This window comes from Leucoraja erinacea, chromosome 1 (genome assembly GCF_028641065.1).
Source record: "Leucoraja erinacea ecotype New England chromosome 1, Leri_hhj_1, whole genome shotgun sequence".
NCBI classification, from domain to species: domain Eukaryota; kingdom Metazoa; phylum Chordata; class Chondrichthyes; order Rajiformes; family Rajidae; genus Leucoraja; species Leucoraja erinaceus.
The window spans coordinates 14,903,596-14,928,254 of NC_073377.1; the positions used below are offsets into that span (position 1 = coordinate 14,903,596).

General features: G+C 47.1%; 1 protein-coding gene across 1 annotated transcript in view; it reads left to right on the plus strand.

Annotated features, from left to right (window-relative positions):
• The window catches only part of LOC129707757 (fibroblast growth factor receptor 3-like), a 124,566-nt gene extending 113,829 nt beyond the window's left edge, over nt 1–10,737 (plus strand). The window contains 1 exon segment of the mRNA XM_055653075.1: nt 9,643–10,737. Coding sequence (XP_055509050.1) covers nt 9,643–9,807 — 165 coding nt within the window. The 3' untranslated portion in view covers nt 9,808–10,737.
• The last annotated feature ends 13,922 nt before the right edge of the window (nt 10,738–24,659 follow it).

A 24,659-nucleotide genomic window follows, 5' to 3' on the forward strand; every position in this document is an offset into this window, starting at 1 on the left:
CAAAGCACCTGAAGGAAAGCCACGTGGTCACAGGGAGAACGTGCAAACTCCACACAGACATCAAACCGGAGACAGGATCGAACCTGGGTCTCTGGCGCTATGAGGCAGCAGCTCTACCGGCTGTGACATCCACCAGGTGCTCAAGCTTCCAATGACCTAATATCTCCTTACGTAGGGTCAGATTAGCCTTGCAAGTTAAGCATGCCATGGGTGCTACAGAACTGAAGCTGTCATTTACTGGTGGAGCAGCAGGAGTGGAATGGCCAGCTCCTGTCTCTAAAGCAGTTCTCGTTACAGCTTGAGGCAGCTTAGTTTAGTTTAGAGATACAGCGCGTAAACAGGCTCTTCGGCCCAGTGAGTGTGCGCCGACCCCCAGTGATCCCTGCACACTAGCACTATCCTACACACACTGGAGGCAACTTACAATTTTGTATTGAAGCCAATTAACCTACAAACCTGGAGTGTTGGGGGAAACGGGAGATCCCGGAGAAAACCCACGCAGGTCACAGGGAGAATGTACAAACTCCATACAGACAGCGCCCGTAGTCAGAATGGACCCCGGGGTCTCTGGCGCTGTAAGGCAGCAACTCTACCGCTGCGCCACCGTGCTGCCCGTTAGACCTCCTCTGCACTGAGCCTCACAAGGTCAGCTTGGGTCCATCGGTGAAAGGACTGGGTTAAATGTGCTCCGCTGCTTCCTGACTGCTTGTGTCATCACCCTCCCCTGAAGCTGTTGACTTCTCACTGGGGTTGTGGTTTCACATCTGCTAGTTCCTGTTCCCGGAACCTCACGCCTGGAACAGGAGCAACCCATTAAAACCACCTCAGACCCCTGATAATGCTCTGCTACTATTCCTAGATGCATTCTGATGTTTAGTTTAGAGATACAGCACGGAAACAGGCCCTTCGGCCTACCGTGTGCGCACTGACCAGCGATCCCTGCACATGACCACTATCCTACACACGTTAGGGACATTTTATACTTAAACCCAGTCAATTATCCTATGAACCTGTATGACTTTGGAGTGCGGTGGGAGGAAACCGAAGATCTCAGTGAAAACCGGCGCGGTCACGGGGAGAACGTACAAACAGCGCTCGTCTCCGGGATCTAACCCAGGTCTCCGGTGCTGAAAGGCAGCAACTCTGCCGCTGCGCCACCGTGCCACCCACTATTGTATTGAAGATGGCGGCCAAAAGCCCGGCGATTCTGCGTGCTTGTCCCAGAGTGGATCTGCAATCGCTCAACTCTTTTAAACCCCTACTCCAACAGCAGTCACGGTGGCGCGGCGGTAGAGTTGCTGACTTACAGTGAGTGCAGCGCTGGAGACCCGGGTTCGATCCCGACTACGGGTTCTGTCTGTGCTGAGTTTGTACGTTCTCCCCGTGACCTTCGTGGGTTTTTCCTCTGAGATCTTCAGTTTCCTCCCACACTCCAAAGACATGGAGGTTTGTAGGTTAATTGGTTTGGTAAATGTACAAATTATCCCCAGTGTGTGTAGGATAGTGTTAATATGCAGGGATCGCTGGTCGGCGCGGACTTGTGGGCCGAATAACCTGTTTCCGCGCTGTATCTAAATTAAACTAAGCAGCATTTCTTATTCCCTTTATCTGTACACTGCACACAGGTCAATTGTAATCATGTATAGCCTTTCCGTTGAATGGTTAGCACACAACAAATTACTTTTCACTGTACCTCAGTACACGTCAACTAAACTAAACTAAAACATTTTTTTAATCCTGCGCATCTTCCCAAATAAATATCTGCTGGTTTGGTTGCGCAGCGGTCGAGCTTCTGATGAGAGCCAGAGATCCAGGTTCGATTCTGACTACGGGTGCTGTCTGTGCGGAGTTTGCATGTTATCCCTGTGACCGCATGGGTTTTCTTCAGGTTTCCTCCCACACTCCAAAGACGTGCGAGTTTTGTAGGTTAATTGGCTTTGGTAAATTGCCCCTGGTGTGTTGGGAGTGGATACTAAAGTGGGATAAGATAGAAGTTGTGTGCAGGTGGCCGTGGTCAGCGTGGGTTCGATGGGCCGAAGAGCCTGGTTCCACGTGGCATCTCTGAACTCGAAATCTACCAACTTCAGCATTGAAGTGATTATCTGACCTGCAACCAGAATACTGTTTTGGTGATTTGATCCCATGATCTGAGTTTTGTTTCCCCAACCCTGAGTCGTTTGCCCAGAGCAGGGGAATCAAGAAGCAGACAACATGAAGTGGGAGGGGGAAAGGTGGAAACCTGAGGGGCAACATCTTTACTCAGAGGGTGGTGGGTGTATGGAATGAGCTGCCAGAGAGGGTAGTTTAGGCTGGTACTATAACAACATTTAAAATACATTTGGACAGGCACATGGATAGGAAAGGTTTAGAGGGATATGGGCCATACACAGGCAGGTGTTTCTAGTATAGATGGCATGAGGAAGTTGGCCCGAAGGGCCTGTTTCCGTGCTGTAGCACTCTGTAACTAACCTGGCAATTGTAACACACACCTTCACAACCTTCCCCTGCTCTCCATAAATCTGTGCTCATCCAACAAATTCACTGCTCAGAGTTCATTAAAGGTCATTGCTGTGTAGGACTGACTGGTGTACCATGACACCCAGGTCTCGCTGCATCTCCCCCCTTTCCCAATCGGCCACCATTTAGATGCTGGTTTAACCGGAAGACAGACACAAAAAGATGCAGTAACTCAGCGGGAGGGGCAGGCAGCATCTCTGGAGAGAAGGAATGGTTGACGTTTCGGGTCGAGACCCTTCTTCAGACTAGGGGTCAATTCACTGGTCTGAATAAGATGCTCCCTGCCCCTCCCGCTGAGCTACTGCAGCTTTTTGTGTCTAACAAAGGTCAGTGCTGATTGGCCACCATCCTCCTCCGCCTTGCCCCCAGAGCTCCTCCACTGTTGTAGATTTCCACTTCCAGCTGTGTTAATGGGTGCTTCCTGACACCCACTGTAGAACATGGAACAAACAGCACAGGAACAGGCCCTTCAGCCCACCTTGTCTGTGCCAGCCATTATTCTAAAATAAGTTAATCCCGTCTGCCTACACTAGGTTCATATCCCTCTATGCCGACTGCTTTGGTGATACCTCCTGCACCCACACACAACTGACTGACTTCATCCACTTCACCACCAACATCCATCCGGCACTCCAATACACCTGGACCATTTCCGACACTTCCCTACCATTCCTTGACCTCACCATCTCCATCGCAGGGGACAGACTTCAGACCGACATACACTACAAACCAACTGACTCACATGGCTATCTGGACTACACGTCTTCCCACCCTGCCCCTTGTAAAGACTCCATCCCCTATTCCCAATTCCTCCGCCTATGCCACATCTGTTCCCAGGATGAGGCGTTCCACACCAGGGCATCGGAAATGTCCTCGTTCTTCAGGGAACGGAGATTCCCCTCCGCCACCATAGATGAGGCTCGCACCAGGGTCTCATCCATACCCTGCAACACTGCTCTCTCTCCCCATCCCCGCACTCGCAACAAAGGCAGTGTCCCCCTAGTCCTCACCTTTCACCCCACCAGCCGGCAAATACAACACATAATCCTCCGCCATTTCCGCCACCTCTAACGTGACCCCACCACTCGCCACATCTTCCCATCTCCCCTTATGTCTGCCTTCCGAAAAGACCGCTCCCTCCGCAACTCCCTTGTCAATTCTTCCCTTCCCTCCCGTACCACCCGCTCCCCGGGCACTTTCTGTTGCAACCGCAAGAAATGCAACACCTGTCCCTTCACCTCCCCCCTCGACTCCATTCAAGGACCCAAGCAGTCGTTCCAGGTGAGACAAAGGTTCACCTGTATCTCCTCCAACCTCATCTACTGCATCCGCTGCTCTAGACGTCAGCTGATTTATATCGGGGAGACTAGAAATTATAGAAATTAGGTGCAGGAGTAGGCCATTCGGCCCTTCGAGCCTGCACCGCCATTTAATATGATCATGGCTGACGGGAGGTTGGGCGATTGTTTCGCCGAACACCTCCGCTCAGTCCGCAATAACCTCCCTGAACTCCCGGTGGCTCAGCACTTCAACTCCCCCTCCCATTCCCAATCCGACCTCTCTGTCCTGGGTCTCCTCCATTGCCAGAGTGAGCAACACCGGAAATTGGAGGAACAGCACCTCATATTCTGCCTGGGTTGCTTGCGTCCGGCTGGCATGAACGTTGTATTCTCCCAATTTTGCTAGCCCTTGCTGTCTCCTCCCCTTCCTTTAACCCTCCCATCCCCCCGCCCTCGGGCTCCTCCTCCTCCCTCCCTTTTCCTTCCCTTCTCCCCCCCCCCCCCCATCAGTCTGAAGAAGGGTTTCGGCCTGAAACGTCGCCTATTTCCTTCGCTCCATAGATGCTGCTGCACCCGCTGAGTTTCTCCAGCATTTTTGTGTACCTTCCCTCTATTACCCGCCTGTTTACCAGCCTGTCCCAATGCCTCTCAAGTTTTAGCTTAGAGACACAGCGCGGAAACAGGTCCACCAGCGATCCCCGCACCTTAACACTATCCTACACACACTAGGGACAATTTACACTTAAACCAAGCCAATTAACCTACAAACCTGCAGGTGTTTGTAGTGTGGGAGGAAACTGAAGATCTTCTAAACTCCAGCGACTACAGGCCCAGTGCCGTCAAGCGCTGGTCATATGTTAACCCAATCATTGCTGGGATCATTCTAGTAAACCTCCTCTGGACCCTCTCCAATGTCAGCACATCCTTCCTCAGATATGGTGCCCAAAATTGCTCACAATACTCAAAATGCGGTCTGACCAGCGCCTTATAGAGCCTCAGCATTACATCCCTTTTGTGTACGTCTTTGGGATGCGGGAGGAAACCAGAACACCTGGAGAAAACCTACGCGGTCACAGGGAGAACGCACAAACTCCGTACAGACAGCACCCATAGTCGGGATCGAACCTGGGTCTCTGGCGCAGTAAAGCAACTCTACTGCTGCCCGCCCATCTCACTTGGTTAGTGGTTCTCATCTGACTGGGATGTCCTGGAGCCCTCACTACAACAGCAGGAGTAACCCATTAAGACACCTCAGCCCCCCTCCACTGCATATGGTTGAACCTCCAGCCCAGGGCACCAGACGGGGGTGGGATGCTTCTGTTTCCAGCTCCTGCACTTCCAGCCAGGCCAAGGGAATCGGCAGAGCTTGGGATTTGAATGTGACAGGACCCGGACTCCACTCACTCACTCACTCGCTCAGCCCAGCTGCACACCAGATGAACTCATTGAAACATCAGGAGAGTGGCCGCCATCGACCTGTGGTGACCTCTGCTGCACGGAGACGGCAGCAGACTGCCCCCCAGAGCACAATAGCACCCAGCCCAGTAAACCTGGTGCAGGAAACTGCAGGAAAGCTGCCAACAAATCAATACTCCGCAGGGTTTTATTACAGTTCAGAGGAGCACAGCTTTCCCTCCACACACCGTGTCACCACCTCTGTAAACTGATCCGAGCTGCCTTGTGTATAAACCTCTCCGTATAATCGCATCTGATGGCCATTGCCAGAATATACGTGGAAGTTTAAAATTGCCATGGTAAATTGTGGAAACGGGGCAGCTACAATGAGCTGCTCGTAAGAGAAGACCTGGATGTTGTCCATCAGCACATGTTAATTTTTGGCTTGTTTATTAGTATTGTCGCATGTTTCGAGAGACAGTGAAACTTTTGTTTGCCTGCTATCCAGTCACTTCATGCTATAAGAGTACAATCAAGTGGTACACAAGTACACCAGGCAGTGCAAAGGGAAACATACCATAGTGATACAGCGTGGAAACGGGCCCTTCAGCCCAAATTGCTCACACCGACCAACTTGTCCCATCTACACTAGTCCCACCTGCCTGCATTTGGCCCATACCCCTCGAAATCCATCCTATCCACGGACCTGTCTTAATATTTCATAAACGCTGAGATAGTCCCAGCCGCAACTACCTCCCCCGGCACCTCGTTCCATACACCTACCACCCTTTGTGTGGAAAGGTTACCCTTCAGGTTCCTATTAAATCTTCCCCCACCCCCACCTTAAACCTATGTCTCCTGGCTTTCGATTTCCCTACTCCCGATCTATTCCTCTCATGATTTTGTACACCATTGTATGATCACCCCTCATCCTCTGGCGCTGCAAGGAATAAGGTGGTAGCCTGCTCAACCTCCCCCAATAGCTCAGGCCACTCGAGTCCTGCAAACATCCTCGTAAATCTCTTCGGCACCAGAGTGCAGAATAGAATGTTATAGTGTTGTTAAATGTTAATTGAATGTTAAAATGGTGCATGGGCCACAGGGTGACCCCCTTTGTTTTCTACTCATTGGTCAGAATCCGGCTGATGCTTTCACCCCCCATCGGTCATTATCCCTGAAACAGCCCCGAGTTACCTTTCTGCACCACTGCAGTCCAACTGCTGGTTGGGGAGGTCTCGGACCCAGCCCAGTGTCTGCGTTTTTCATGTGCTAGGAGCAGAGTTAGACCATTCGGCCCATCAAGTCCACTTCGCCATTCAATCATGGCCGATCTATCTTTCCTTCTCCACCCCATTCTCCTGTCTTCTCCCCATAACCCCTGAGTAATCAAGAATCTGTCAATCTCTGCCTTAGAAATACCCACCGACAGCCGACTGTGGCAATGTATTCCACAGATTCACCACCCTCTGTCTAAAGAAATCCCTCCCCATCGCCTTCCTGAAGGTACATCCTTTTATTCGGAGGCTATGCTCTCTGGTCCTAGACTCTCCCACTAGTGAAACATCCTCTCCACATCCACTCTATCCAAGCCTTTCACTATTCCGTACGTTTCAATAAAGACCCCCCCCTCATTCTTCTAAACTTCAGCTAGTACAGGCCCAGTGACGTCAAACACTCATCATATGTTCCAATCCTGGGTAGACAAAAATGCTGGAGAAACTCAGCGGGTGAAGCAGCATCTATGGAGCAAAGATGGAGCAAAGGATTAGGTGATGTTTCGGGTCGAGACCCTTCTTCAGATCCAATCCTGGGATCTTTCTCGTGATCATCTTGCAGATTGTACACAGTATAAGCACCGTGCGTTGAGTTAAGTGGTTGAGTTAATGAATGGTTAGAGCCGTTGCTGGGTGCTTTGTCCTGGACGGATGGAGATACCCCTTCTAGGGAGCTATGCTCACCCAGGCCATGATGATCCCATCATTCTGCTGACATCTGACCAGCGTCCGCATCCAACACATCATTCCCAGACACTGCAGCCGCCTTCAACATGATCCCACCAACACTCGCATCTTCCCATCTCCACCCCTTCTCCTCTTTCCTTTGGAGACTGCTCCCTCCACAACCCTTTTGTTCGCTCCCCATTCCCCAGGTGCTTTCCCCTGCAGCCACGGGAGATGTAACGCCTGTTCCTACACCTCCTCCCTCACCTCCATCCAGAGACCCCCACAGTCCTTCCAGGTGAGACAGAGGTTCACCTGCACCTGCACCTCCTCTAACCTCATCTACTGCATCTGGTGTTCCCGATATGGACCTCAGTGAAACTTTGCGAGTAGTGTTAGGCCTGGATAGAGTGGCTGTGGAGAGGATATTCCCAATAGTGGAAGAGTCCAGGACCGGGGGTCATAACCTCATAATTAAAGGACGTTCCTTTAGGAAAGCAATTTATTTTGTCACAGGGTGGTGAATCTGTGGAATTCGTTGCCACAGAAGGCTGTGGTGGCCAAGTCAATGGATATTTTTTAAGGCAGAGATAGGTAGATTCTTGATTAGTACGGGTTACGGGGAGAATGGGGTTAGGAGGGAGAGATAGATCAGCCATAATCTATCTCTCGTGGAGTAGACTTGCTGGGCTGAATGGCCTAATTCTGCTCCTATCACCTATGAACTATCTATTCCCTCCAGAGATACTGCCTGATCTGCTGAGTTGCTCCAGCACTTTGTCTTATACTCCTGGCTTGGCCTTGTAGATGATGGAGAGGTTTGGGAGGGTGTGAGCGATTTTCTCACCGCGGGTTGCTCGGCCTCTGACTGCTGCCCTAGCAGAGACCGCCATCCTTGGACCTGCTGCAGAGATCCAGCTTTTTGCTCCTATCGGATTCCAACATTTGCAGTCGTTTTAAACCTGCGCACAGACCTTCACCTCAGTACATCCGACACATTGTCTACTGTAAATCGTAATTTAAAAAAATGGTTCACTCACACACACACACACACACACACACAGAGGGGCATTCAACAGGCCAGGCTGATTTAGTGCGCTGTTCAAATTCTTGACAGATAATTATTGAAAATGATCGACAGTACCAAATCTCCGGGCTAGCGATCATAAAACATTATCGCCGGGATTTATGCAGTGTCCCTCCTGCCCAATAACCTGCCCTCGACTGGATAGTTAACCTGCGACCTCAGAAACCGAGATGGAATGTTGCCAAGTCCGAAGCTGAAAGGCGGTCAGATTTTCACCGCCATCTCGCGGGAAAGGGGAAGTGCTCGCTCCGTTTGCAGCCAGAGGCGCTGTCTTTTTACGATGCTGTTGCCCCCTATCATGTGACTGGGGGGGGTGGCGGTGGGGAGGGAGGGAGGGCTGGGGAGGAGACCGTACACACAGCAATAAAATGTGAGAACTATAGTCAGCACACTTAACTCTTTAACATTATGGTTCTCATAAGGAATCCATTAATTGCTGTAATTTGGAAAGTAAGTGGTTACCTTGGGGGATTTGCTTCAGCTTTAGTTTTTTTTTTTTAAAGCAATTTCCTGATTTTGTACAATGCAAATCATTGTCGCTGTTCAAACTGGTGCCTGTGGAAAATATATTACAGAACTCACTGAATGTTCATTGTACAGCTCATTGTCCAAAGGTACACGCCATGCACTGATGGTGGAGAACGGCTGTACTCCTGTAATTACTATCATTAATCTAAATCGGTAAGACTCGTATCAGAGTGTCTGGATTAAAAACAGAAAGTGCAGGTCTGTCATTCCTTGAGATGTTAAATGATAGAGTCTGGTAATTTGACTACGCAACCTGCCTGTTTTTGGGCACGAAACTAACTTTGTGTTGGTGCCTCCACAATACACCATCCACATTCAGTAACACAGTGTTGTATCAGCCTTGATTTTGTTCCTAGACCTCAGGTGCAGTCCTGTCCTGTCAACCTTCAGTTTTCAGTTTAGTTTACTGTCACGTGTACCGAGGTACAGTGAAAAGCTTTTGTTGCGTGCTAATCAGTCAGCGGAAAGACAATAAGTGATTACCATCGAGCCATTCACTATGTACAGATACATGATAAGGGAATAACTTTTAGTGCAAGGTGAAGCCAGCAAAGGTAGTCAGAGGGTCACCAGTGAGGTAGATAGTAGTTCAGGACTGCCCTCTTTGGTTGTGGTAGGATGAATGAGATGCCTGATAACAGCTGGGAAGAAACTGCCTCTGCACCTTCTATCTCAGAGGCAGGAGATCAAGCCACATGCACGGCAAGGCGCAGAGATTAGGTCATAAGTGATAGGTGTAGAATTAGGCCATTCGGCCCTTCAAGTCCGCTCCGCCATTCAATCATGGCTGATCGGTCCCTCATTCTTAAGCCCATTCTCCTGCCTTCTCCCCATGTAACCCCTGACTCCCGTCCATTTCATTGTTGTAACGATTTTCTTGTCCTTTGTATTCCAGGAGTACCTTGACCTGTCAGCACCTTTTGAGCAGTATTCGCCAGCTTGCCAAGACACCCACAGTACCTGCTCTTCCGGGGACGACTCGGTCTTTGCCCACGACGCTCTGCCTGATGAGCCATGCCTCCCAAAACACCAGCAGTGCAACGGTGCCATCAGGACATGAGAGAGAGAACGGAAGAGTCCAGAGTGCTGAACTATGGAGAACTCACACTGAAGGAAATACACTGAACCAGCTGCCGGGATCTCCTTCCCGCAATTTTAACTTCCCACCATTTTTGAGCCTTATATCTCTCAAGTGCTGTACTCATCGAAAAACAAACAAAAAAAAACGTACTGCTTGGCAAGAAGAGACTTTGTGATGTGGAAAACCCGAAATGGAAAGTTCTGCAATAAAAAAAGCGATCTGGAGGTGATAACCTATGACCTCTGGTATTGTGACTGCTATAGCAACCATTCTGTGCCTAACTCGTGATAAGAAAAGGAAGTAACACAAAAGACAATTATTTTTCTTTACAAGAGAGCATTTAAATACTTTTATTTGTGTGAAGCTGCAGATTTCAGAAGAGTTGTAAATATATAAATATGAATATTGTATGATAATGTTTAAAAAAAAACTGTTGTATACTTATGATTAGGGGGGGGGGGGAAACAAGCATAATTACAAGTATGAATGAGGAAGCAAAATCCTAAAATCATTGCAGTCTAGGATATTCAGTATTAATTCGGAAGTTATTAAAGAAAACTCATTCTGTAGCAGACGAGGGGTAAAATAGTTCAAAAATCAATAATTATTTGCAATCTGATTAGCATATTGTATATTTGTAAAGTTGTTCATAGACTTTAACATATCATTTTGGTTAAGAGATTTATAAGTATATAGCTTATTTACTAATTACTGTACACAGCTTTAGTTACCTAGGTTCTTTAATTTTTGGTTATACATGTTTATAATTTTTAATTTATTACCCATTGATTAGACATTAAGGTTAATGAGGAAAAAAAATAGCAACATTGTGTAAAATGAACACTGTCTTCTTATTTTAGATTGCAATGATTTTTTTTCCCAATGTTCGGTAATCAGATTTATTAATTATCTTGATTAACAGTGGAGCCTTTGATGAGAAAAACACAAGCAAATTGTTCCAGTGGAGGTTTGTGCTTCTTATTTAGATTGCAATGATTTTTTTTTCCCCAATGTTCGGTAATCAGATCCGAGAATTATCTTGACTTTTCTTAACTAGTGGAGGTTTGTGCTTTGCCTTTGATGAGAGCACAAGAGCGCAAGGTACTGAGTGTGAGTGAGCCTTGCTGTGTATGGGTACTGTGCCTTGCCCGGAGATGCCACAACAGTATTGGCCCAGTGAAGGAACACTGGGTTTTGCGGCTAGGGCTAAGGGTGCCATTCTAGCAGCGTGCCCCATCGCAACGGGACACAGTGACAAACTTCGGTCGCCTGAAGCTGGGTTGTTTCCAAGACAACGTTATCCAGCTCGGCCACAAATGCAGGGTCAGGTTCAGGTGCTGGTCACACCTGGGAAAACGTCAGATTGTGAATCAAGTGCGGCTGCTCAAGCAGCACATCGCACAATGTTATAAAGCACATTGGGTTAGCGTAATCCCTTTCATTCTTATCCCTTCCCCTGGCTTACTGGCACCAAGACACAGAATACAGTTCATAGCGTCATAAGCGATAGGAGCAGAATGAGGCCATTGGGTCCATCAAGTCTACTCTGCCATTCAATCATGGCTGACCTATCTCCCCCTCCTAACCCCATTCTCCTGCCTTCTCCCAGTCGCTCCCTTCACTTTATGCAAGTCCGTGCCACAAGCACAACTCACCTGGTGCAATTTAAATGTTACCTGCAATTTTGCAGAGAACTCATTTGAGGTAAAACCCCATTTTGTTAAAAGGCCAAAACACAAAGAGCTGAAACAGATGGCCAAATGTGTAGCTGGCAGTTGTCTGTGAAGCAGAATAACACTGTGTAATCCAGAATTGGACATAAAGCTCAGTTTGATTTTAAATAGGATTCTGCAGCTAAATTGCAAATAGGAAATGAGGCAGGGGAATCCTATTGAAATCAACTCAAAATTCTGCTTGTCGCCTTTAATCTTTCTTTTGACCATCAAGCTCTTATTCAGTAGAAAAGTTAATTTAATAGATTGAAGTTATCTGTTAACTCTTTAATACAGATGTAGGAGATTTATAGTGGTGTAATTTTGGTGTAAAAATGAGAAGACACTTCATTATTTTCTTACCGATTGCTGTTGATGTGAACATTCCAGGTACCCTAATGCATAAAAATACTTTTCCAATATTTGAAATCTGTGCATGATTTACAAAAAAAAAGAACTTAGATATATATCTAATTTATTGAGTTTTTTACAAAATATACATATGTAGCTTCGACCGAACTTAACATTTGATATTCAGTTCCCTTTCTGTAGGTTTAATGATGTCAAGCAATACTGGCAATAGGCGAGGTTCTTGATTTATGTTCCAGGTTCAATTGGACCATTGCCTGTCTCATTCCACACTCACGGTGGTCGGAGGTGAGCTCCCAATACAAGGAACAACCCCTTAAGCCAATTTGCCCGTCTGAAGCCTGTAAAAGGCCACAGGTGGTCTTGTTGGAATTAAATAATAACTAGCACTGAACAATATCTGTCTGCCTTTACGAAGCTTTGTTATTAACATGGAACTGTTCCATTCCACAAAAATAAAAAGATATTGTTTTAAAATGCAAGAGTGTCCATTCCTTTCCTTCCGATACCTTGTTATTGATGTGCTTTATAGTTTTCTACAGTGCCACTACTGGTTATGAGCACTGTACATTGCAGCCAATGAACTTCAGGAGCAAGTTCAGTCCCTAAACAAGGGTTGGAAGCAGGTTTGTATTTTTAAAAGGCATCAAATCCATTTGGAAGCCCTCACATCAGTGGTTGGGGACCCAATCCACTCCACCCTCACTGCAGATCTATTGGAGAGGATACTTTGTGATAGGATTTACCCCCCTTTGGAGAAGAATGGGTTCATTAAGGAGAGTCGGCATGGTTTTTGTACTCAGCATGTCATGTCTTACTAACTTGAGGAGCTGACAAAGATGATCTACATGGAATTTAGTAAAGCATTTGATAAAGTCTCCCATGGTAGGCTGATCCAGAAGAGTAAGATGCACAGGATTAACAGTAACTTGGTCCTATAGATTCAAAACTGGCTTACTGATAGAAGGGCTGTATTCCCTTTGGGATCTGTGCTGGGACCTCTTGTGATATATATATATATATATATATATATATACAAATCACTTGGATGGAAATGTAGATGGGTTAGTATGTTTGCAAATAACACCAAGATTGCTGGGGTCGTGGACTGTAATTATATAACTCAGCTGCGGAAATGGGCAGAGAAAGGGCACATAGAGTTTATTCCGAGCAAGTGTGAGGTGTTGCTCTTTGGGAGGTCAAATGTAAGGAAAAATCTACGGGCAAAACCCTTAACAGCATTGATGTACAGAGGGATATTGGGGTCCGTCCATAATTCCCTGAAAATGGCAATGCAGGTATATAAAGTGGTAGAGAAAGCATATTTTATGCTTGCCTTCATTGGTTGAGGCACTGATGAGAAGAGTCAAGAAGTCATGATTTCCAAGTCAGGTCTCCAAATCTGAGGAAGGACATTATTGCCATAGAAGGAGAGCAGAGACGGTTCACCAGACTGATTCCTGGGATGTCAGGACTGTCTTATGAAGAAAGACTGGATAGACTTGGTTTATACTCTAGAATTTAGAAGATTGAGAGGGGATCTTATAGAAACTTACAAAATTCTTAAGGGGTTGGACAGGCTAGATGCAGGAAGATTGTTCCCGATGTTGGGGAAGTCCAGGACAAGGGGTCACAGCTTAAGGATAAGGGGGAAATCGTTTAAAACTTTGATGAGAAGAACTTTTTTTCACACAGAGAGTGGTGAATCTCTGGAACTCTCTGCCACAGAGGGTAGTTGAGGCCAGTTCATTGGCTATATTTAAGAGGGAGTTAGATGTGGCCCTTGTGGCTAAGGGGATCAGGGGGTATGGAGAGAAGGCAGGTACGGGATACTGAGTTGGATGATCAGCCATGATCATATTGAATGGCGGTGCAGGCTCGAAGGGCCGAATGGCCTACTCCTGCACCTAATTTCTATGTTTCTATGATGGGCCGAATGGCCTAATGCTAGTCCTATTCTTTATGACCTTTACAGGACTTGGAGAATGTGTGGAGAGTAAGGTTCGGCATTGTAGTCTGCAATTGAAGGTTAGATGACATGCGATCCTGGCATGAGTTAGCCGACTGGATAGAAGTTTAGCTTCAAGGAAGGAAGCAGAAGGTTATGGTCGAAGGTTGGTTTCTTGAACTGAAGGCCTGTGGACTAAAGGCGTGTCTCAGGGATCAGTGCAGGGCCCATTGCTGTCTGTGATCTATATCAATGATTTGAATGAGAACGTACAAGGCATGATTAGGAAGTTTGCAGGTGACACTCAGGTGGGTTGTAGCGGGTAGGAGGACATCAAAAATGACAGCAGTACCTTGATCAATTGGGCATGTAGGCTGATGAATGGTTAATGGAGGGTGATGGGTATATTGAACGAGCTGCCAGAATAGGTAGATGAGGCAGGTACTATAAACAATATTTGGACAGGGATATGGATAGGAAAGGTTTAGAGGGATATCATAGGGACCAAACAAGGGCCAGTGGATAGGGCACTTTGGTCGGCATTGACAAGTTGGATCGAAAGGACTGTTTCCCTGATGGGCTGAATAGCCTAATTCTGCTCCTATGACGAATTTATGAACTAAATGCAAAACACTAATTCGCCGGGGATAGACACAAAATGCTGGAGTAACTCAGCGGGTCAGGCAGCATCTCACGATAGAAGCCATGGGTGACATTTCAGGTCGAGACCCTTTTTCAGACTGAAGAGTCAGGGGAGTGGGGCACAGAGATATGGAAGGTATGGTGTGAAAATGAGAGGGCAAAGGGAACGAAGGAGCTCATGGATGTCACGTAGCGGCTCGTACGAGTAACGGTAGGTACTCGGGAAATCTGGTAACTCGTGACGTTTTATCAACACTGAAAAATGTCCACGAGTAAAAAAATACTGGTGATGAAAAAAATTGTTACTTTAACTCGTACGAGCCCCTACGTATCCGCTACGGACATTACACAAGCTTGAATCAGGGGAGAACTCGGGAGAACTTGAATTACCTCGTACAGTGGGACAGGCCCTTAACTCAGCAGGACAGGCAGCTTCTCAGGAGAAAAGGAATAGGTGACGTTTCATATTGAAAGGATTCCGACCCGAAACGTCACCTTTACCAGGATGATTCCAGGATTAGAGGGTGTGGTCTACAGAGAGAGTTTGCATTGTTTTCTCTGGAATGGCGGAGGTTGAGGGATGAGCTGATAGAAGTATATGAGATGCATCGATACAGTCGACCTTCAGAACCCTTTTCCCAAGGTAGAAAAACCAAAGATAGACACAAAAAGCTGGAGTAACTCAGCGGGGCAGGCAGCATCCCTGGAGAGAAGGAATGGGTGGCATTTCGGGTCGAGACCCTTCTTCAGACGAGTGGACATAGAACATAGAACATAGAAATTAGGTGCAGGAGTAGGCCATTCGGCCCTTCGAGCCTGCACCGCCATTCAATATGATCATGGCTGATCATCCAACTCAGTATCCTGTACCTGCCTTCTCTCCATACCCCCTGATCCCTTTAGCCACAAGGGCCACATCTAACTCCCTCTTAAATATAGCCAATGAACTGACCTCAACTACCTTCTGTGGCAGAGAATTCCAGAGATTCACCACTCTCTGTGTGAAAAATGTTTGTCTCATCTCGGTCCTAAAAGATTTCCCCCTTACCTTTAAACTGTGACCCCTTGTTCTGGACTTCCCCAACATCGGGAACAATCTTCCTGCATCTAGCCTGTCCAACCCCTTAAGAGTTTTGTAAGTTTCTATAAGATCCCCCCTCAATCTTCTAAATTAGTATGAGTATGACATAGTATGAGCACATTTCTATTGCCTCATCAAAATAAACGATTAAAATTGTTAATATTGTTCCTTACAAATGGGCACTGCATTCATTCATTCACATGCTAGTGGTGATTTTCTCCAACATTACTCTATCCAAAAGCACCACCGACTATTGCTGTGGCTAAGTTCATCCTTCTCCCCACTTTAACATTTACAATGCCCCCATTGCCAATCATTTGCCAAACATTTTAAATCCCCTTGACTGACTTTTCTGTCCTGGGCCTCCCACTGTCAGAGTGAGGCCACACGCAAATTGGATGAACTGCACCTCATATTTCACTTGGGCAGCTTACACCCCAGCGGTATGAACATTGATTGCTCTAACTTCAAGTAACCCTTGCATTCCCTCTCTCTCCGCCCCTCCCCCACCATAGTCATTCTGCTAGTTCTATTGTGCACATCCATATATCCCTTCGCTATCACCTCTTCCTCAGCCAACAATGGACCATTGTGGGCTCGACCCTTCGTTGGTCATCGGTGCTGTCTCTGGATTGTTCTGAACCTTTTAATACCTCTGGTTACCCTCTGAAAGACCTGAAAGATCACCTATTCCTTTTCTCCAGAGATGCTGCCTAACCCGCTGAGTTACTCCAGCTTTTTGTGTCTTTCTTCAATATAAACCAGCATCTGCAGTTCCTTCCTGCACATCATTCTGGTAAATCACCTCTGCAGTCCTTCTTTTCCATCTCCCCACATTCCTAAAGCCGGTTTTCCAGTCGAAATGCCACTTCCCAGAGCATGCCGTGCACAGATTGCAGGCAGTTTAGGATGATATACATGCATATCTCTCTCTGTGTGCAAGTTGTATGTGGACTTCCACTACCCTCACCCCCCAAACCCTCCCTCTCCCTCCCCAATTAAGGCAGCACAGTGGCTCAGCGGTAGAGTTGCTGCTTTAGAGCGCCAGGGACCCAGGTTCAATCCTGACTACGGGTGCTGTCTGTACAGAGTTTGCATGTTCTCCCTGTGACCTGCGTGGGTTTTCTCCAGGTGCTCCAGTTCCCTCCTACACTCCAAAGACAGGCAGGTTTGTAGATCACCTATTCCTTTTCTCTAGAGGTGTTGCTTGTCCCGCTGAGTTACTCCAGCATTTTGAGCTCATCTTCAGTGTAAACCAGCACCTGCAGTTCCTTCTTACACAGGTCTGTAGGTTAATTGGCTTCTGCAAATTGTCCCAAGAGTGTAGGATAGAACTAGTGTATGTGTGAGCAATGGTGAGCGTAGACTTGGTGGGCCAAAGGGCCTGTTTCCATGCTATAGCTCCAAATTTAACTAAACTAAACTGTTTTCAAGAGAGGATTCGATTTAGCTCTTAGGGCTAATGGAACCAAGGGGATATGGGGAAAAAGCAGGAATGGGATACTGAGTTGGATGATCAGCCATGATCATATTGAATGGCGGTGCAGGCTCGAAGGGCCGAATGGCCTACTCCTGCACCTATTTTCTATGTTTCTATGTTTACTCCTGCTCCCGATGTTGGGGAAGTCCAGGACAAGGGGTCACAGCTTAAGGATAAGGGGGAAATCCTTTAAAACCGAGATGAGAAGAACTTTTTTCACACAGAGTGGTGAATCTCTGGAATTCTCTGCCACAGATGGTAGTTGAGGCCAGTTCATTGGCTATATTTAAGAGGGGGTTAGATGTGGCCCTTGTGGCTAAGGGGATCAGAGGGTATGGAGAGAAGGCAGGTATGGGATACTGAGTTGGACGATCAGCCATGATCATATTGAATGGCGGTGCAGGCTCGAAGGGCCGAATGGCCTACTCCTGCACCTAATTTCTATGTTTCTATGTTTCTTAATTAATTCGAGCCATTGTCAAAGCTCAGGACTGGAGACCACCTGCAAACTTCACCCCAAAGAAGAAAGAATCAGGAACCTCTGGAGATGAGGCAGGAAAACAAACAAGATGCAGTTTTAATTTCGAAGGTATCGTCAGCCCATGGGATTAGGTGTAACGTAGCCAGCTTTAAACTGGTGTCCCAGTGGCTATCCCTGACCCTGTCTGGGAAATGCTCTGACCTCCATTTCCTGTCTCCGTGTGATTTCCTTATCACGTAGGTATTGCACTTTAAAGGGTAGATATGTGTGGAGGCCATTCATGAACTTAGTCTGTGTGGCAATGGGTCCCCTTTTCAAACGTGTTTGCTGAAAAATGAGCTGACAAGTGAGCAGAAATGTTCTTTGGTGACAGGACTGGTAAATAATGTGGGTGATTAAGTTGAAGAAACATAGTATAAAGGTCAAGCAGAAGGTGTTAAATATTTTTCTTTGTGATATATGTAAATATTTGACTTTAATTCCATATATGCCAAGTACATGTCCTTTTTAAACAGAATAGGTTTCACCTTGAGGTGAATATTGCAGGTGTTGGTTGAAGAGGAACTATATCCAGATATTGAGAGTGTTAAATTAAAAAAATAAGTTGCGACTGTTCAGAGACAAACAATCTTCTGTTTCTCTATGGAGTGGAGGTTTAACAGAAGCAGGTTTCTGAAATCAGTCATGTGTTTTACACTCAAAGACTATAGTCTTATGGAAAGTGTTTGTACATTGTAAAACACATATGTATTTTCCGTATCAGCAATGAGCTATTCCTCACTAATGAAGAGATTCCTCACTAATGAAGAGCTTACAAGGAGAGAATGAGAAGAATGGGCCAATATTTTCTGAATTTCAGTCAAACAAAGACAGATGTAAGATGTAAATTTCACAGTTGCCTTAGTGAGTGAGACACCATGTCACTTGGCTAAAATCAAGTGTTAAGGGCCTGTCCCACTTACGTGTCCTTGGCAAGCAAATTACGCAACCTCGTGGTCGCGTTGAGCCATTCGACCTCACAGCGTCTGGAGCGCGTGACGTCGTTTGTAGATGGACACAAAGCTGGAGTAACTCAGCGGGACCGGCAGCATCTCTGGAGAGAGGAATGGGTGACGTTTCGTGTCAAGACTCTTCTTCCGTCTGAAAAGAAGAGTCTTGACCCGAAACGTCACCCATTGCTTCTCTCCAGAGATGCTGCCGGTCCCGCTGAGTTACTCCTGCATTTTGTGTCTATCTTCAATTTTCTTGGCCCCGCTCTGGGAGTTGAAGTGGGGACGGATCCGGACCGCAACGGCCGTGAGCCCCAGGCCGAGTTCGGCGATCGTGTGCCTGCTTCTGCTGCTGTTGGAGGTGAGACGTTGCATCGCGCCAGGGTCTTGGGCCTGTCCCACTTTGGCCGTCAGTTCCGCGACAGGCCGTTGGCGCGCGAAGATTTTGTTCACTACAAAAATTTCGGAGCCCTGCGCGATGTCACACACATCTACATACCCCTCTGCGCTTCTAAGTGGGACTGGCCCCGTGCGGCCATATGATGCCCGTGCACCTCAACGCGGCCACGAGGTCGCGTAATTTGCGTGCCAAGGCCACGTAAGTGGGACAGGCCCTTAACCGTCTCAGGAGTATAAATGGGGATCCTGTGGATAGGGTGAACTGTTTTAAATATCTGGGAGTCCACATCTCTGAGGATATGACATGGTCATCACACGCCTCAGCACTGGTGAGTAAGGCAAGGCAGCGCCTTTACCACCTCAGGCAATTGAGGAAATTCAGAGTGTCTCCGAGGATCCTCCAGTGCTTCTACGCAGCAGCGGTGGAAAGCATCTTGTCCGGGAACATTACCATCTGGTTCGGGAATTGCTCTGCCAAGGACAAGAAGGCTCTGCAGAGAGTAGTGCGTTCGGCCGAACGCACTATGGGAACTTCACTCACCCCCCTGCAGGAACTATACAGCAGGAGGTGCAACTCCAGAGCAAACAAAATCATGAGAGACCTCTTCCACCCCTGCAACAGACTGTTCCAGCTGCTACGGTCAGGCAAACGCCTCCGTTGCCATGCAGTGAGAACGGAGAGGTTGAGAAGGAGTTTCTTCCCAGAGGCAATTCGGACTGTAAACGCCTTTCTCACCAGGGACTAACTGTACAGAACGTTTTTCCTTCTATTATTTATTGTGTAAAATAATATGTGTGTTATGATTGTGTTTATAATTTGTTTGGTTGTTTTGTTGTTCCGCGAGCATTGCCACTTTCATTTCACTGCACATCTCCTATGTGTATGTGACAAATAAACTTGACTTGACTTGATACCAGTACCGTAGGCTGTATGGATGAATGTATTAACTTCTAAAGAGTGATTCATGAATTAGTCAAGTCAAGTCAAGAAAGTTTATTGTCATGTGTCCCAGATAAGACAATGAAATTCTTGCATTGCTGCAGCACAACAGAATATTGTAGTCATAAATACACATCAGATCAGTGTGTCCATATACCATAGAATATATATATACACACACATCAGCAAACAGATAAAGTGCAATAGGTTGTTATAGTTCATAGTTTGTTTGAAGTTGTGTTTAATAGCCTGATGACTGTGGGAAGAAACTGTTCCTGAATCTGGATGTTGCAGATTTCAGGCTCCTGTACCTTCTACCTGATGGCAGCGGAGAGATGAGTGTGTGGCCAGGATGGTGTGGGTCCTTGATGATGCTGGCAGCCTTTTTGAGGCAGCGACTGTGATAGATCCCCTAGATGGTAGAGCGGTCAGAGCCGATGATGGATGGACTGGTTACAACTTTTTGCAGCCTTTTCTGCTCCTGGACGCTCAGGTTGCCGAACCAAGCCACGATGCAACCAGTCAGCATGCTCTCTACTGTGCACCTGTAGATGTTCGAGAGAGTCCTCCTTGACAAACCGACTCTCCGTAATCTTCTCAGGAAGTAGAGACGCTGATGTGCTTTTTTATGATTGCATCCGTGTTCTGGGAACAAGAGAGATCTTTAGAAATATGCACACCCAGGAATTTGAAGTTCTTGACCCTTTCCACCATGTTGATATAAACAGGACTGTGGGTCCCCATCCTACCCCTTCCAAAGTCCGCAATCAGTTTCTTGGTTTTGCTGGTGTTGAGGGCCAAGTTATTGTGCTGGCACCATTTGGTCAATCGGTCGATCTCACTTCTATACTCTGACTCGTCCCCATCAGTGATACGTCCCACAACAGTGGTGTCGTCAGCGAACTTGATTAGATTAGATTCCTTTATTGTCATTCAGACCTTTCGGTCTGAACGAAATTCCGTTGCCTGCAGTAATAAATAACAAAACACACAATAAACACAAATTCACCAGGCTCATCCTCACTGTGATGGAGGCAAAAGTCTTAAAGTCTCAGTCTCTTCCCTCCTTGTTCTCCCTCTGCGTTGAAGCGATCCAGGCCTCCGATGTTGTGACCCCGCCGGATGATGATCATAAGTCCCGCGGCTCAACCGAGCTCCGTGAACGGGCCGGTTCAAGCTCAGTGGCCCGGGGCGGTCGAAGCTGCCGAAGATGCCGCCCTCCAGTCCAGCGGACGCAGCTGTAGTTGCAGGAGCTCCGGAAAAACAGGTCATCAACCTGTGACCTGCGAGCTCCCGACGATGTCGTCCACTGGGCCCGCGGTCGAGCTCCGAATTCAGCTCGCCGCCACCGGAACGCCGCCGAAGCCCCGAAACCCCGAAGCCGGGCCACCACCATCGGAACGCCGGAACGCCGCCACAGCCCGAGGTCGGCCAGCCTAGTGTTGGTAAGTCCTGGCTCTGCCTCCGGAGCCTCGAGGTCGGTCTCAGTTGGAGGCCGCCAGCTCCGCCATTAGGCCTCAGCGCAGACGGAGGCAGGGAAGGGGGATACGACAAGAAAAAGTCGCATTCCCCCGAAGGAAGAGACAAAAAAACATGTTTCACCCCCCCCCCCACACACACACACACACACACACACACACACACACACACACACACACACACACACACACACACACACACACACACACACACACACACACACACACACACACACACACACACACACACACACACACACAACCTAATAAACTAAAATTTAACTAAAACAGGACAAAAAAACAACATAAAAAGTAAAAACAGACAGACTACAGGCGAGCCACAGCTGTCAACAGTATAGAGCTGTCCGGAATGGAAGTTGATGGATATAACTTGATGATGGAGTTCGCACTGTGTCCGGCTATGCAGTCATGGGTATAGAGTGAGTACAGCAGGGGGCTGAGTACGCAGCCTTGAGGTGCTCCTGTGCTGATTGTTATCGAGGATGACACATGTCCACCAATACGGACAGACTGTGGTTTGTGAATGAGGAAGTCGGGGATCCAATTGCAGAAGGATGCGCAGAGACACAGTTCTGCGAGTTTGGTAACCAGCTTGGAGGGGATGATTGTGTTAAATGCCGAGCTGTAGTCAATGAATAACAGCCTGACATATGAGTTTTTGTTGTCCAAGTGGTCCAGAGTGGGGTGGAGAGCCAGTGAGATCGCATCCGCCATTGATCTGTTGTGGCGGTACGCGAACTGCAGTGGGTCCAGGTTTTTGTCGAGGTAGGAGTTGATTTGTGCCAAGATCAGTTAAATGGATAGGCTGCAGGAAGGAACTGCAGACGTTGGTTGATACCAAAGATAGACACAAAATGCTGGAGTAACTCAGTGGGACAGGCAACATCTCTGGAGAGAAGGAATGGGTCGAGACCCTTCATAAGACTGAAAGTCAGGGGAGCGGGCGGTTAGAGATATGGAAGGAACACAGCAACTAAGTTACAGAGAAAGGTTGAACAAGTTAGGGCTTTATTCTTTGGAGCGCAGAAGGTTAAGGGGGGACTTGATAGAGGTTTTTAAAATGATGAGAGGGATAGACAGAGTTGACGTGGAAAAGCTTTTCCCACTGAGAGTAGGGAAGATTCAAACAAGGGGACATGACATGAGAATTAAGGGACTGAAGTTTAGGGGTAACATGAGGGGGAACTTCTTTACTCAGAGAGTGGTAGCTGTGTGGAATGAGCTTCCAGTGAAGGTGGTGGAGGCAGGTTCGTTTTTATCATTTAAAAATAAATTGGATAGTTATATGGATGGGAAGGGAATGGAGGGTTATGGTCTGAGCGCAGGTATATGGGACGGGGAGATTATGTGTTCGGCATGGACTAGAAGGGTCGAGATGGCCTGTTTCCGTGCTGCAATTGTTATATGGTTATATGGTTATATGGAAGGGTAAGGTATGAAAATGCCAGATCAAAGCAGATGAGGATACGGAGATGTAAAATGGTTCATTGTTAGCTGAGGGGAAGGTGGCAAGGAGGCATACAATCTAATTGTCACCTTCCCCTCAGCTAAATTAATCAGAAGTACACTGAAACTAATCGGTGAGCTAGGGTGGGGGAGGGACGAGAGAGAGGGAAAGCAAAGGTTACCTGAAGTTAGAGAAGTCAATGTTCATACCGCTGGGGTGTAAGCTGTCCAAGCGAGATATGAGGTGCAGTTCCTCCAATTTGCACTGGGCCTCACTCTGACAATATGGCTGTCAGTCAAGGGCAGGATATGCTGAACTGGATTTCAATGTAAGCAAAGGTTAGGTCATCCACTTTGGAAACAAGATGGATAAAACGTTCTAAATAATGATCAGCTCGCAGTATTGATGACCTACAGACCTGGAGACTCATGGAGGTGGATCATTATATTGTTGCGGGTATAATAGTTAGATTATTATATAATTAGTTTCAGAGATACAGCGTATAAACTGACTCTTTGGCCCACCGAGTCCACGTCGACCGGCGATCACCCACCCGTACATTAGTTCTATCCTACACGCCAGGGACAATTTACAGAAGCCAATTAATCTACAAACCTGCACAACGTTGGAATGTGGGAGGAAACCACAGCCCTCGGAGAAAACCCATGCTGCCACAGACAGAAAGTGCAAACTCCGTACAGACAGTGCCCGAGATCAGGATCGAACCTGGGTCTCTGGCGCTGTAAGGCAGCAACTCTACCTCTGCGCCACCCTGCTGCCACTGACGTATGGAGAAGATGTTTCCACTAGTGGGAGAGTCTAGGACTAGACATCAAAGCCTCAGAATTAAAGGAAGGAGATGAGGAGGAAATTTCTTTAGTCAGAGGGTGGTGAATCAGTGGAATTCTTTGCCACTGAAGGCTGTTGAGGCCAAGTCAGTGCATATTTTTAAGGCAGTGATAGATAGATTCTTGATTAGTACGAGTGTCAGATGTTGTGGGGAGAAGGCAGGAGAATGGGGTTAGGAGGGAGAGAGATAGATCAACCATGATTGAATGGCGGAGTAGACTTGATGTGGCGAATGGCCCAATTCTACTATTCCTTATGACCTTATGCTCTTGTATACAAACAATTAATCAGAGGATCAATGGAATAATAGGCCTTATATATAGAGAACTGGAGTGTGAAGGGGAATAAGACGTGCCACATCCACACGGTCTCTCATTGAGGCCAATCTGAAGCCATCAGGCTAAGACCAGTTCTGGACGTCATGTACAGCAAAGTGGAGGCGCTAACTGAGTTGTTGCCTCACAACACCAGCGTTAGTGCTGTTTGTGCAGTGTTTGCACGATCTCCCTGTAACAGTGTGGGTTTCCTCCAGGTGCTCTGGGTTTACTGAACACTTATAGATTGGTTGGTGAATTGGCTCCTGTAAACTGACCCTGGTGTGTGGATGAGTATAGGATCTGGGAGATCTTGATTGGCATTTGAGAAAAATAAAATCGGATTAGTGTAGGATTAATGCAAATCGGTGCGTGATAGATGAGATAGGCTCAGTGGGCTGAAGTGCCTGTTTCCATGCTATGTTACTCCATGATTATATAATGTTCAGTGGAAGGTTTGGTGCATTGGATAAAATAAATGAGAGACTCAAAGTGCTGGAGTAACTCAGCAGGCCAGGCAGCATCTCTGGGGACAGGAATAGGTGTTTCAGGTCAAAACCCTTCTTCGGTATGAAATAAATGATACTTGGACCCCAAGGATATACCGAGCCCATAGATGTATCCCTCTGCACTTGGATGATTAAGTATCATTTCAGTTTCCAAGATATCAATAGAAATGGA